Genomic DNA, 13,522 nt, shown 5'->3' with positions numbered 1-13,522 from the left:
GAAAGAAAGAAAGAAAGAAAGAAAGAAAGAAAGAAAAAGAAAAATTGCACCCTGCTTCTCCTTAGTGCTGCAGACCTGGTAGAGATACTGTGGATAGTCTCTGCGCTTCCTGGTAGAGATACTGTGGATAGATCTCGAAATACAGAGGAGGAAAAAGGAAGGAAAGAAAGAAAGAAACAGCAAAAGAATACAAAGGAAAGAATAAAGTAGAGAAAAAGAATAAAAAGTAAAGAAAAACTAAAAACAAGGAAATAAATAAATAAAAAAAAGTATAGAAAAGGAAAGAAAGAAAATAAATGAAAGATGTGATCACAGAATGAGAGGAAAGAAAGAGAATGAACAAAACAAAAAGACACAGAAAATAGAAAGGTACAGAGAAGAGAGAGGAGAAAAACGGGAGACAGCCGTGTAGTAAACTAGTTATTCTGCTTGATTATTGCTATTAGTACAAATATGATTTTATAAAAAAATTTCAACAGACGTCTTTCCTTAAAAAAATCTATATCCACATGAAATAATCAATGTGTTGGTTGCTGTACAAACATTGTATGAATTAACTAGTTAACTTACTATGTGCCCTTGTATATTCCAGTCTCCTCTAGTCAACACGATCATCCTCTATCTTACATAGCAAAGCAGTTGTCACAGTAATGAGGATGCGTGAGCTTGTTTTATTACACAGGGTTATCCTTTTTTTTAATGACTAAGAGAAAGTCATTAGGTGCATCGGCAGCTGGCATCAGTGGGATCTTCAGAGCTGAGCATTACATAGCGGTGCTGTGCTACAACCAGGCTGTCTAATGATGCCGTAAGAGTGTTTTATTAGTCAGGGTCATTAGGTGCATCTGTTTTTTTTATGAATTAGACAGGTTCATTAGGTGCGTCTGCAGCCGATAGCAGTCAGATCCTCAGAGCCGAGCATAACATAGCTGAGCTATGCTACAACCCGGCAGTCGGATCAATGAGGATGTCGTAAGGGTGTGTGTTATTAGACAGGGTCATTAGGTGCATCTCAACCAACAGCATTAGAGCTACTGGAAGACAAATACAGACAGTAAAGAAGTGTAAAAAGAGCCCTGGAGAGAAGGTGGGGGTGTAGAAGAATATTCAGTAGTAAAATCCACAGCTTATTACAATAGCAGCAAAATCAATGACATTTTACTATATCTCGTCCACACTGAGGAGAGGACGTCATTAGAAGCACACAAAAAACATAAAGACCCTCAGCAATAATGATGGAGATACTCAATGGTCACCCAACTCTAGGCCATATAGAACAGCTCTGGTTTGCAGAGCTCCCCTTTAAAACTTTTTACCTTTACTAGGTTCTCTCCATTTCTCACGAAGCGATTCCGCTCGTGGATCTTCTCTGCAATTTCCTGTGCGAGGTGATAGGAGGAATCATACGCAGACAACCTGCAACCAAAATATAATCCTCATCAGCCACTTAGACTTCACATACTCTGAGTGTGCATGTGTTAAAGGCACAGGACCCTCAATATTTGATGAACGTATTCTATAGAGGGGTATTACCTGCTCATCATTCATGATTACCTCTCTTGTTGAGGGGCCCTGTAAAGTTTAAAGTGACCCATACATATGAATGTTGGATGAAGCCGAGAATTTTAGCACAACTGGACGACCATCATGTGTGTGTACTCGGCATGCCTGATCCTTTTGTTCTGCCTCTCCATCAAAAACACATGCATGAGAGTACATATTATGGGGGAGGGTGATTGCTGCTAGGCGAAAGAGTGTTTAACTGAAAACTGCGCCCCCGATCTCCCTAGCTCGGTGAACACTGCAGCTGATCAGCAGCTACTGATTGGCTGCAGCGCCCACATGCTGGCTTGGGCATGAGCGCTGAGTATGAAGGAGCGGTGCCGGTCAGGAAGGCGAGTACGGTTTTCTGTTTCCCTGTAGTCTTCAGGTTACAGAACAGGAGGGACATCGTAATAAGAACTGATAACTTGTGTTACCCATGACGATTCATGGAAACTCGTGGGTGCGTCCGATTCCTCCCATCATGTGTACACAATAAATAGTGAGCGAGGACAGTGGAAAAAAGAGCAAAAATATCGCACAACACGTTTATATTAAACAGGACATCTGCTGCCTTAAAGGGATTGTCCATTGTTTTCTAAATGAAGCTTAATCATCATATAACAAACATTCGGAAACCTTTCTAATATTTGGTGTTTTCACATCATCCCATTGTTAATCTCCCTGCTTGGTGTCAGTGAATGACAACTCTATATAAAGTCTGTAACAATGTGAACAGACCTAACACATCACTACAAGGATATTGATGGCCCATGCTTTGATTAGGTCATCAATATCAGATAAGTGGGGGTCCGACACCCGACAGCCCCCAACAATCAGCTGAATGGAGCCTCAATGGTCAAAAGTAGGCAGCTTTTGCACTTTTTTTATTATTTTAATTTATTTATTTTTCTTTAAAACCAGCCATACCGTTATAGGGATATCGGCCTTTTCATACAGTACCGTAATGTTTACAAAGGGGCAGTACCCACAGGGTAATAATGCAAAGCACATGCCCCCAGAGAAGCTTGTGAGCCACATCCCCTTAGGAAAAACATTAAACTAAACACTAAATTATAAGGCCCATATCTCTGGAACCATATGGTGGATTAAAAAAAAAAAGAGAAGCAGCGGGAAGAGAACAGCAAACACTACAGGGCCTCTGTAAGGTTAGGATCCCATTGGGTGTTCTGAGTTCACAACAAAATAACGAATTCTTGAAGGAAATGGGGGTATTTCATGTCATCCATCATTTTACTGGAAAAAAATGGGGCGCGGGAGAGCGACGCCGGCACTCGGGGCGGAGGAGAGCGACGCCGACACTCGGGGCGGAGGAGAGCGACGCCGACACTCGGGGCGGAGGAGAGCGACGCCGACACTCGGGGCGGAGGAGAGCGACGCCGACACTCGGGGCGGAGGAGAGCGACGCCGACACTCGGGGCGGAGGAGAGCGACGCCGACACTCGGGGCGGAGGAGAGCGACGCCGACACTCGGGGCGGAGGAGAGCGACGCCGACACTCGGGGCGGAGGAGAGCGACGCCGACACTCGGGGCGGAGGAGAGCGACGCCGACACTCGGGGCGGAGGAGAGCGAAGCTGACACTCGGGGCGGAGGAGAGCGACGCCGACACTCGGGGTACAGGATAGTGACGCTGACACTCGGGGCGGAGGATAGCGAAGCTGACACTCGGGGTACAGGATAGTGACACTGACACTCGGGGTGGAGGATAGCGAAGCTGACACTCGGGGTACAGGATAGTGACACTGACACTCGGGGTGGAGGATAGCGAAGCTGACACTCGGGGTACAGGATAGTGACACTGACACTCGGGGTGGAGGATAGCGAAGCTGACACTCGGGGTACAGGATAGTGACACTGACACTCGGGGTGGAGGATAGCGAAGCTGACACTCGGGGTACAGGATAGTGACACTGACACTAGGGGTGGAGGATAATGACACACAGCCTTTGTAAAGTGGTACTAGACAGATCCCACCATCACTATTACCAGCCTGGCACACTACTGGGCACCATACTTGCACGCATTACTGGGACTTGTTGTACTAGACGGATAATACATAACACTTCACATTAACAACGATCCGGATTATACTGCACCCACCAAGGATCCATAGCAGCGGCAGAGAAGAGCGACACTTCCTGTTTGTATCACGTGACGTACGGTTACCCGGGCAGGTCAAAACAGTCGGGGCTGAGTGAGCGCAAAACAGTCTACACACTAGCGCCCTCTACTGTAGAATACACAGCTCTGCTGCAGATTTAGTACTTCCCTTCCTGATGGCGCTGGCTGTGTGCGGCTTTGTGTGCGGCTCTTTGTGCGGCTTTGAATACTGCATATACTGCAGCTGCATGGCAGTACGTGTAATATCTACTCTATTTGTGGATGTATTTTATTTTATCTGTGCACTTTGATATTATAGAATAACATTGAAAAAGACAAAAAGCAGAATAATTACCCCAACTGTCCCTTTAAGAAATCAAGTTGAATGGTTTTAAGGGATTAAAATTGATTTATGTCATAAATGGGTGGTCCCACTATTTTGTAACTTTGGTTTACCCTGAGGTCCCGTATTTTTACCCTGTCACCCATAAATATTTAATTTTCACCTAATTGTCCCTGTGAGGGCTCAGCATTAGCCTGCAGTCATTTTAGGAGTCTGAATGTATAGGGGTCTGGGATCTCGTATTAATATAGGAGTCTGGTCTGGGGCCTCATATTATTATAGGGGTCTGGTCTGGGATCTAATATTAATATAGGAGTCTGGTCTGGGGTTTAATATTAATATAGGAGTCTGGTCTGGGGTCTAATATTAATATAGGAGTCTGGTCTGGATCTCATATTAATATAGGAGTCTAGTCTGGGATCTCATATTAATATAGGAGTCTAGTCTGGGATCTCATATTAATATAGGAGTCTAGTCTGGGGCATCATATTATTATAGGGGTCTAGTCTGAGGTCTAATATTAATATAGGGGTCTGGTCTGGATCTAATATTAATGTAGGGGTCTGGTCTGGTTCTAATATTAATATAGGGGTCTGGTCTGGATCTAATATTAATGTAGGGGTCTGGTCTGGGGTCTAATATTAATACTAAAGTCTTGTCTAGGGGTCTAATATTAATATAGGGGTCTGGTGACTAATAATAGTATAGGATTCTGGCCTTGGGGCTGAATTTAGGGGTCTGTTATAGAGTTTTATATGAATATTGCGGGCCAGAATATATTTAGGGAGTCTGAGGTCTGAAATGAATTGTAGGGTCTAGTTGGGGGGTCTGAGATTAATATAAGGTCTGTTCTGTAGTAGCAAATTAATATGGGAGGAATATATTCAAGATCTGACATTTATATAATAGCTTGAAATATGTTTTGGGACCAAATATATTAAGGATATGGGGTCTGATTTTAATATTGAGAATATAAATCTATTTAGGGGGTCTGAAATTGATTTTGGGGTCTGGGAATAATATAAGAGCCTGGTCTGGGGTCTGACATTCATATAGGAGTTCTGACTATATTTTAGGTTTCTGAATTTAATTAAGGGGTCTTAAATGAATTTAGGGGGTCTAATCTGGACTCTGATAATCATATTTTTAGATGGTCTGGTTTGGGGTCTGAATATATTTATTTAGGGCTTGGCCTAGGGTCTGATTTTAATATAGGGGATCAAAATATATTCAGGGAGTCGGGATTGGGCTTTGAATATATTTAGGGTCTGATTTTATTATAGAGGATATACAGTAAATATATATATTCGAAGGGTGGGGGAGTCTGAAAGTAATTTAAGGGTCTGGTTTGGGGTCTGAATTTATTTAGAATGTTGTTTCTAAAGGCCACAGAAGTTTTACTTAGACCCGCTATTCGAGTAGTGAAAGGCTGTCCTAGGGTGACATATCTAGACATGGGGACCCCCATCTTTACAGGATACCCAAACAGCCAAATGAATGCACTGAGTCCAGTGTCTTTGAGCTGATACTTCCTGACTGTGCTGCTGGGATCTGTAGTTCTACAACAGCTATATAGTCCCAGAATTACACCCAATTAACCTGGTAACTTTATTTTTGGTTTTACATTAGGATCAGTCATATGACCCTAATCACAGAGGGCACATGGAAAGGAGGATGACGACGTCATGTGCCACCCCCGGGGGAATTTACACAACAAACATGGCAGACACGTGGAGACTGCTGTTATTATTACTGGACATAACTGATCTGTAATAAAGTTAACCCTGACATCACTACAGAGGGGGCACATTAATGGCTAACAGATTCTCTACATGTAAAGAGAATGTACAGTACAGACCAAAAGTTTGGACACACCTTCTCATTTAAAGATTTTTCTGTATTTTCATGACTATGAAAATTGTACATTCACACTGAAGGCATCAAAACTATGAATTACCACATGTGGAATTATATACCTAACAAAAAAGTGTGAAACAACTGAAAATATGTCTTATATTCTAGGTTCTTCAAAGTAGCCACCTTTTGCTTTGATGACGGCTTTGCACACTCTTGGCATTCTCTTGATGAGCTTCAAGAGGTAGTCACCGGAAATGGTTTTCACTTCACAGGTGTGCCCTGTCAGGTTTAATAAATGGGATTTCTTGCCTTATAAATGGGGTTGGGACCATCAGTTGTGTTGTGCAGAAGTCTGGTGGATACACAGCTGATAGTCCTACTGAATAGACTGTTAGAATTTGTATTATGACAAGAAAAAATCAGCTAAGTAAAGAAAATAGAGTGGCCATCATTACTTTAAGAAATGAAGGTCAGTCAGTGCGAAAAATTGGGAAAACTTTGAAAGTGTCCACAACTGCAGTTGCAAAAACCATCAAGCGCTACAAAGAAACTGGCTCACCTGAGGACTGCCCCAGGAAAAGAAGACCAAGAGTCACCTCTGCTTCTGAGGATAAGTTTATCCGAGTCACCAGCCTCAGAAAACACAGGTTAACACCAGCTCAGATTAGAGACCAGGTCAATTCCACACAGAGTTCTAGCAGCAGACACATCTCTTCAACAACTGTTAAGAGGAGACTTTGTGCAGCAGGCCTTCATGGTAAAATAGCTGCTAGGAAACCACTGCTAAGGACAGGCAACAAGCAGAAGAGACTTGTTTGGGCTAAAGAACACAAGGAATGGACATTAGACCAGCATGGCTACCACAGCATCTTGCAGCGGCATGCTATTCCATCCAGTTTGCATTTAGTTGGACCATCATTTATTTTTCAACAGGACAATGACCCTAAACACACCTCCAGGCTGTGTAAGGGCTATTTGACCAAGAAGGAGAGTGATGGGGTGCTACGCCAGATGACCTGGCCTCCACAGTCACCAGACCTGAACCCAATCGAGATGGTTTGGGGTGAGCTGGACCGCAGAGTGAAGGCAAAAGGCCCAACAAATGCTAAGCATCTCTGGGAACTCCTTCAAGATTGTTGGAAGACCATTTCCCGTGACTACCTCTTGAAGCTCATCAAGAGAATGCCAAGAGTGTGCAAAGCAGTCATCAAAGCAAAAGGTGGCTCCTTTGAAGAACCTAGAATATAAGACATATTTTCAGTTGTTTCGCACTTTTTTGTTAAGTATATAATTCCACATGTGTTAATTCATAGTTTTGATGCCTTCAGTGTGAAAGTACAATTTTCATAGTCATGAAAATACAGAAAAATCTTTAAATGAGAAGGTGTGTCCAAACTTTTGGTCTGTACTTTATGTACCCCAGTAATACGTCCCAATATGTCTCATAATAAGTGCAGAGCGGCAGAACGTGTCAACAGATCAAGCACCGGTGTATCTAACTCAAGATAATGTTTGCTGAGCCGTGTATCTAATCCTATCATGTGTGATACTGTCTGCTGAGCTGTGTATCTAACCCTATCATGTGTGATACTGTCTGCTGAGCTGTGTATCTAACCCTATCATATGTGATACCGTCTACTGAGCTGTGTATCTAACCCTATCATGTATGACACTGTCTGCTGAGCTGTGTATCTAACCCTATAATGTGTGATACTGTCTGCTGAGCTGTGTATCTAACCCTATCCTGTGTGATACTGTCTGCTGAGCTGTGTATCTAACCCTATCATGTATGACACTGTCTGCTGAGCTGTGTATCTAACCCTATCATGTGTGATACTGTCTGCTGAGCTGTGTATCTAACCCTATCATATGTGATACCGTCTGCTGAGCTGTGTATCCAACCCTATCATGTATGACACTGTCTGCTGAGCTGTGTATCTAACCCTATAATGTGTGATACTGTCTGCTGAGCTGTGTATCTAACCCTATCCTGTGTGATACTGTCTGCTGAGCTGTGTATCTAACCCTATCATGTATGACACTGTCTGCTGAGCTGTGTATCTAACCCTATCATGTGTGATACTATCTGCTGAGCTGTGTATCTAATCCTATCATGTGTGATACTGTCTGCTGAGCTGTGTATCTAATCCTATCATGTGTGATACTGTCTGCTGAGCTGTGTATCTAACCCTATCCTGTGTTATACTGTCTGCTGAGCTGTGTACCTAACCCTAATCAGGAAAAATGGGCTAATGTAAGGATCGGAGCCATTACAAGGGCCAAATTGTGATGTATAGATGAATCATTGCATCTCTAAAACAGCAGGACTTGGGATCATTCCCAGCATACAACAGGTCTTGTGGGGTGTTACCGGTATACAACTGGTCTTGTGGGGTGTTCCCGGTATACGGCAGGTCTTGTGGGGTGTTCTGGGTATACGGCAGGTCTTGTGGGTTGTTCCCGGTATACGGCAGGTCTTGTGGGGTGTTCCTGGTATACGGCAGGTCTTTTGTGGTGTTCCCGGTAACCGCAGGTCTTGTGGGGTGTTCCTGGTATACGGCAGGTCTTTTGTGGTGTTCCCGGTAACGGCAGGTCTTGTGGAGTGTTCCCGGTATACGGCAGGTCTTTTGTGGTGTTCCCAGTAACGGCAGGTCTTGTGCGGTGTTCCCCGTATACTTGAGGTCTTGTGGGTTGTTTCCGGTATACGGCAGGTCTTGTGGGGTGTTCCTGGTATACGGCAGGTCTTGTGGGGTGTTCGCGGTATACGGCAGGTCTTGTGGGGTGTTCCCGGTGTACGGCAGGTCTTGTGGGGTGTTCCCGGTATACAGCAGGTCTTGTGAGGTGTTCCTGGTATACAGCAGGTCTTGTGAGGTGTTCCCGGTATACGGCAGGTCTTGTTGGGTGTTCCCGGTATACGGCAGGTCTTGTGGGGTGTTCCCGGTATACGGCAGGTCTTGTGGAGTGTTCCCAGTATACGGCAGGTCTTGTGGGGTGTTCCCGGTATACGGCAGGTCTTGTGAGGTGTTCCCGGTATACGGCAGGTCTTGTGGGGTGTGCGCGGTATACGGCAGGTCTTGTGGGGTGTTCCCGGTATACGGCAGGTCTTGTGGAGTGTTCCCGGTATACGGCAGGTCTTGTGGGGTGTTCCCGGTATACGGCAGGTCTTGTGGGTTGTTCCCTTTATACGGCTGGTCTTGTGGGTGTTGCCGGTATACGACAGGTCTTGTAGGGTGTTTCCGGTATACGGCAGGTCTTGTGGGATGTTCCCGGTATACGGCAGGTCTTGTGAGGTGTTCCCGGTATACGACAGGTCTTGTGGGGTGTGCGCGGTATACGGCAGGTCTTGTGGGGTGTTCCCGGTATACGACAGGTCTTGTGGGGTGTTCCCGGTATACGGCAGGTCTTGTGGGTTGTTCCCTTTATACGGCAGGTCTTGTGGGTGTTCCCGGTATACGACAGGTCTTGTAGGGTGTTTCCGGTATACGGCAGGTCTTGTAGGGTGTTCCCGGTATACGGCAGGTCTTGTGGGGTGTTCCCGGTATACGGCAGGTCTTGTGGGGTGTTCCCGGTATACGGCAGGTCTTGTGTGGTGTTCACGGTATACGGCAGGTCTTGTGGGGTGTTCCCGGTATACGGCAAGTCTTGAGAGATGTTCCCGGTGTATGGCAGGTCTTGTGGGGTGTTCCCGGTATACGGCAGGTCTTGTGGGGTGTTCCCGGTATACGGCAAGTCTTGTGAGATGTTCCCGGTATACGGCAGGTCTTGTGGGTGTTCCCGGTATACGACAGGTTTTGTAGGGTGTGCCCGGTATACAACACGTCTTGTAGGGTGTTACTGGTATATGACAGGTCTTGTGGGGTGTTCCCGGTATACGGCATGTCTTGTGGGGTGTTCCCGGTATACAGCAAGTCTTGTGGGGTGTTCCCGGTAATGGCAGGTCTTGTGGGGTGCTCTCGGTAAATGGAAGTTCTTGTGGGGTGTTCCCGCTATACGGCAGGTCTTGTGGGTTGTTCCCGGTATACAGCAGGTCTTTGGATGTTCCCAGTATACGGCAGGTCTTGTGGGGTGTTCCCGGTATATGGAAGGTCTTGTAGGGTGTTCCCGGTATACGGCAGGTCTTGTGGGGTGTTCCCGGTATATGGCAGGTCTTTTGTGGTGTTCCCGGTAAAGGCAGGTCTTGTGGAGTGTTCCCGGTATACGGCAGGTCTTTTGTGGTGTTCCCGGTAACGGCAGGGCTTGTTGGGTGTTCCCGGTATACTTCAGGTCTTGTGGGTGGTTCCCAGTATACGGCAGGTCTTGTGGGGTGTTCTGGGTATACGGCAGGTCTTGTGGGTTGTTCCCGGTATACGGCAGGTCTTGTGGGGTGTTCCTGGTATACGGCAGGTCTTTTGTGGTGTTCCCGGTAACGGCAGGTCTTGTGGAGTGTTCCCGGTATACGGCAGGTCTTTTGTGGTGTTCCCAGTAACGGCAGGTCTTGTGCGGTGTTCCCCGTATACTTGAGGTCTTGTGGGTTGTTTCCGGTATACGGCAGGTCTTGTGGGGTGTTCTGGGTATACAGCAGGTCTTGTGGATTGTTCCCGGTATGCGGCAGGTCTTGTGGAGTGTTCCCGGTATACGGCAGGTCTTTTGGAGTGTTCCCGGTATACGGCAGGTCTTATGGTGTGTTCCCGGTATACGGCAGGTCTGGTGGGATGTTCCCGGTATATGACAGGTTTTGTGGGGTGTTCCTGGTATACGGCATGTCTTGTGGAGTGTTCCCGGTATACGGCAGGTCTTGTGTGGTGTTCCCGGTACACGGCAGGTTTGGTGGGGTTTTCCCGGTATATGGCAGGTCTTGTGGGGTGTTCCTGATATACAGCAAGTCTTGTTGGGTGTTCCCGGTATACGGCAGGTCTTGTGGAGTGTTCCTGATATACAGCAAGTCTTGTTGGGTGTTCCCGGTATACGGCAGGTCTTGTGGAGTGTTCCCCGTATAAGGCAGGTCTTGTGGGGTGTTCTCGGTATACGGCAGGTCTTGTGGGGTGTTCCCGGTGTATGGCTTGTCTTGTGGGCTGTTCCCAGTATACGGCAAGTCTTGTGGGGTGTTCCCGGAAACAGCAGGTCTTGTGGGGCGCTCCCGGTAAACGGCAGGTCTAGTGGGGTGTTCCCGGTATACAGCAGGTCTTTAGATTTTCCCAGTATGCGGCAGGTCTTGTGGGGTGTTCCCGATATATGGTAGGTCTTGTAGGGTGTTCCCGGTATACAGCAAGTCGTGTGGGGTGTTCCCGGTATACGGCAGGTCTTGTGGGATGTTCTCGCTATACGGCAGGTCTTGTGTGGTATTCCCGGTATACGGCAGGTCTTGTTTGGTGTTCCCAGTATACGGCATGTTTTTTGTGGTGTTCCCGGTAACAGCAGGTCTTGTGGAGTGTTCCCGGTATACGGCAGGTCTTTTGTGGTGTTCCCGGTAACGGCAGGTCTTATGGGGTGTTCTCGGTATGCGGCAGGTCTTGTGGGTTGTTCACGATATACGCCAGGTCTTGTGGGGTGTTCCGGGTATACAACAGGTCTTGTGGGTTGTTCCCGGTATACGGCAGGTCTTGTGGGGTGTTCCGGGTATACGGCAAGTCTTGTGAGATGTTCCCGGTGTACGGAAGGTCTTGTGGGGTGTTCCAGTATACGGCAGGACTTGTTGGGTGGTCCCGGTATACGGCAGGTCTTGTGGGGTGTTCCCGGTATACGGCAGGTCTGGTGGGATGTTCCCGGTATATGACAGGTTTTGTGGGGTGTTCCTGGTATACGGCATGTCTTGTGGAGTGTTCCCGGTACACGGCAGGTTTGGTGGGGTTTTCCCAGTGTATGGCAGGTCTTGTGGGGTGTTCCTGATATACACTAAGTCTTGTTGGGTGTTCCCGGTATACGGCAGGTCTTGTGGAGTGTTCCCGGTATAAGGCAGGTCTTGTGGGGTGTTCTCGGTATACGACAGGTCTTGTGGGGTGTTCCCGGTGTATGGCTTGTCTTGTGGGCTGTTCCCGGTATACGGCAAGTCTTGTGGGGTGTTCCCGGAAACAGCAGGTCTTGTGGGGCGCTCCCGGTAAACGGCAGGTCTTGTGGGGTGTTCCCGGTATACAGCAGGTCTTTGGATTTTCCCAGTATGCGGCAGGTCTTGTGGGGTGTTCCCGATATATGGTAGGTCTTGTAGGGTGTGCCCGGTATACAGCAAGTCGTGTGGGGTGTTCCCGGTATACGGCAGGTCTTGTGGGATGTTCTCGGTATACGGCAGGTCTTGTGTGGTATTCCCGGTATACGGCAGGTCTTGTTTGGTGTTCCCAGTATACGGCATGTTTTTTGTGGTGTTCCCGGTAACAGCAGGTCTTGTGGAGTGTTCCCGGTATACGGCAGGTCTTTTGTGGTGTTCCCGGTAACGGCAGGTCTTATGGGGTGTTCTCGGTATGCGGCAGGTCTTGTGGTTGTTCCCGATATACGGCAGGTCTTGTGGGGTGTTCCGCGTATACAACAGGTCTTGTGGGTTGTTCCCGGTATACGGCAGTTCTTGTGGGGTGTTCCGGGTATACGGCAAGTCTTGTGAGATATTCCCGGTGTACGGAAGGTCTTGTGGGGTGTTCCAGTATACGGCAGGACTTGTTGGGTGTTCCCGGTATACGGCAGGTCTTGTGGGGTGTTCCCGGTATACGGCAGGTCTTGTGGAGTGTTCCTGGTATACGGCAGGTCTTATGGGGTGTTCCCGGTGTACGGCAGGTCTGGTGGGATGTTCCCGGTATATGACAGGTTTTGTGGGGTGTTCCTGGTATACGGCATGTCTTGTGGAGTGTTCCCGGTATACGGCAGGTCTTGTGTGGTGTTCCCGGTACACGGTAGGTTTGGTGGGGTTTTCCCGGTATATGGCAGGTCTTGTGGGGTGTTCTCGGTATACGGCAGGTCTTGTGGGGTGTTCCCGGTGTACGGCTTGTCTTGTGAGCTGTTCCGGTATACGGCAAGTCTTGTGGGGTGTTCCTGGAAACAGCAGGTCTTGTGGGGCGCTCCCGGTAAACGGCAGGTCTTGTGGCGTGTTCCCGGTATACGGCAGGTCTTTGGATGTTCCCAGTATGCGGCAGGTCTTGTGGGGTGTTCCCGATATATGGTAGGTCTTGTAGGGTGTTCCCGGTATACAGCAAGTCGTGTGGGGTGTTCCCGGTATACGGCAGGTCTTGTGGGATGTTCCCGGTATACGGCAGGTCTTGTGTGGTATTCCCGGTATACGGCAGGTCTTGTTTGGTGTTCCCAGTATACGGCATGTTTTTTGTGGTGTTCGCGGTAACAGCAGGTCTTGTGGGGTGTTCCCGGTATACGGCAAGTCTTGTGAGATGTTCCCGGTATACGGCAGATCTTGTGGGTTGTTCCCGGTATACGGCAGGTCTTGTGGGGTGTTCCTGATATACAGCAAGTCTTGTTGGGTGTTCCCGGTATACGGCAGGTCTTGTGGAGTGTTCCCGGTATAAGGCAGGTCTTGTGGGGTGTTCTCGGTATACGGCAGGTCTTGTGGGGTGTTCCCGGTGTATGGCTTGTCTTGTGGGCTGTTCCCGGTTTACGGCAAGTCTTGTGGGGTGTTACCGGAAACAGCAGGTCTTGTGGGGCGCTCCCGTTAAACGGCAGGTCTAGTGGGGTGTTCCCGGTATACA

The 13,522-nt window shown here is 47.8% G+C and overlaps 1 protein-coding gene across 2 annotated transcripts in view; it reads right to left on the bottom strand.

Annotated features, from left to right (window-relative positions):
• Window positions 1-3,783, bottom strand: part of STX8 (syntaxin 8) — a 247,172-nt gene extending 243,389 nt beyond the window's left edge. For both annotated transcript variants that reach the window (XM_073680981.1, XM_073680982.1), the window contains exons 1-2: window positions 3,665-3,783; window positions 1,317-1,416 (exon numbers count right to left, since the gene is read on the bottom strand). In XM_073680981.1, the coding sequence (XP_073537082.1) occupies window positions 1,317-1,416; window positions 3,665-3,675 (111 nt within the window). In that variant the 5' untranslated portion in view covers window positions 3,676-3,783. The remainder of the gene's footprint in view (window positions 1-1,316; window positions 1,417-3,664) is intronic.
• Window positions 3,784-13,522: the final 9,739 nt, after the last annotated feature.

The sequence above is a fragment of the Phyllobates terribilis genome, unplaced genomic scaffold, assembly GCF_046119375.1.
Source record: "Phyllobates terribilis strain yellow unplaced genomic scaffold, ASM4611937v1 Scaffold_5__5_contigs__length_657084704, whole genome shotgun sequence".
Classification (NCBI taxonomy): Eukaryota; Metazoa; Chordata; class Amphibia; order Anura; family Dendrobatidae; genus Phyllobates; species Phyllobates terribilis.
Note: the sequence above shows the minus strand (reverse complement) of the source record. Positions and strands in the feature narration are given on the sequence as shown.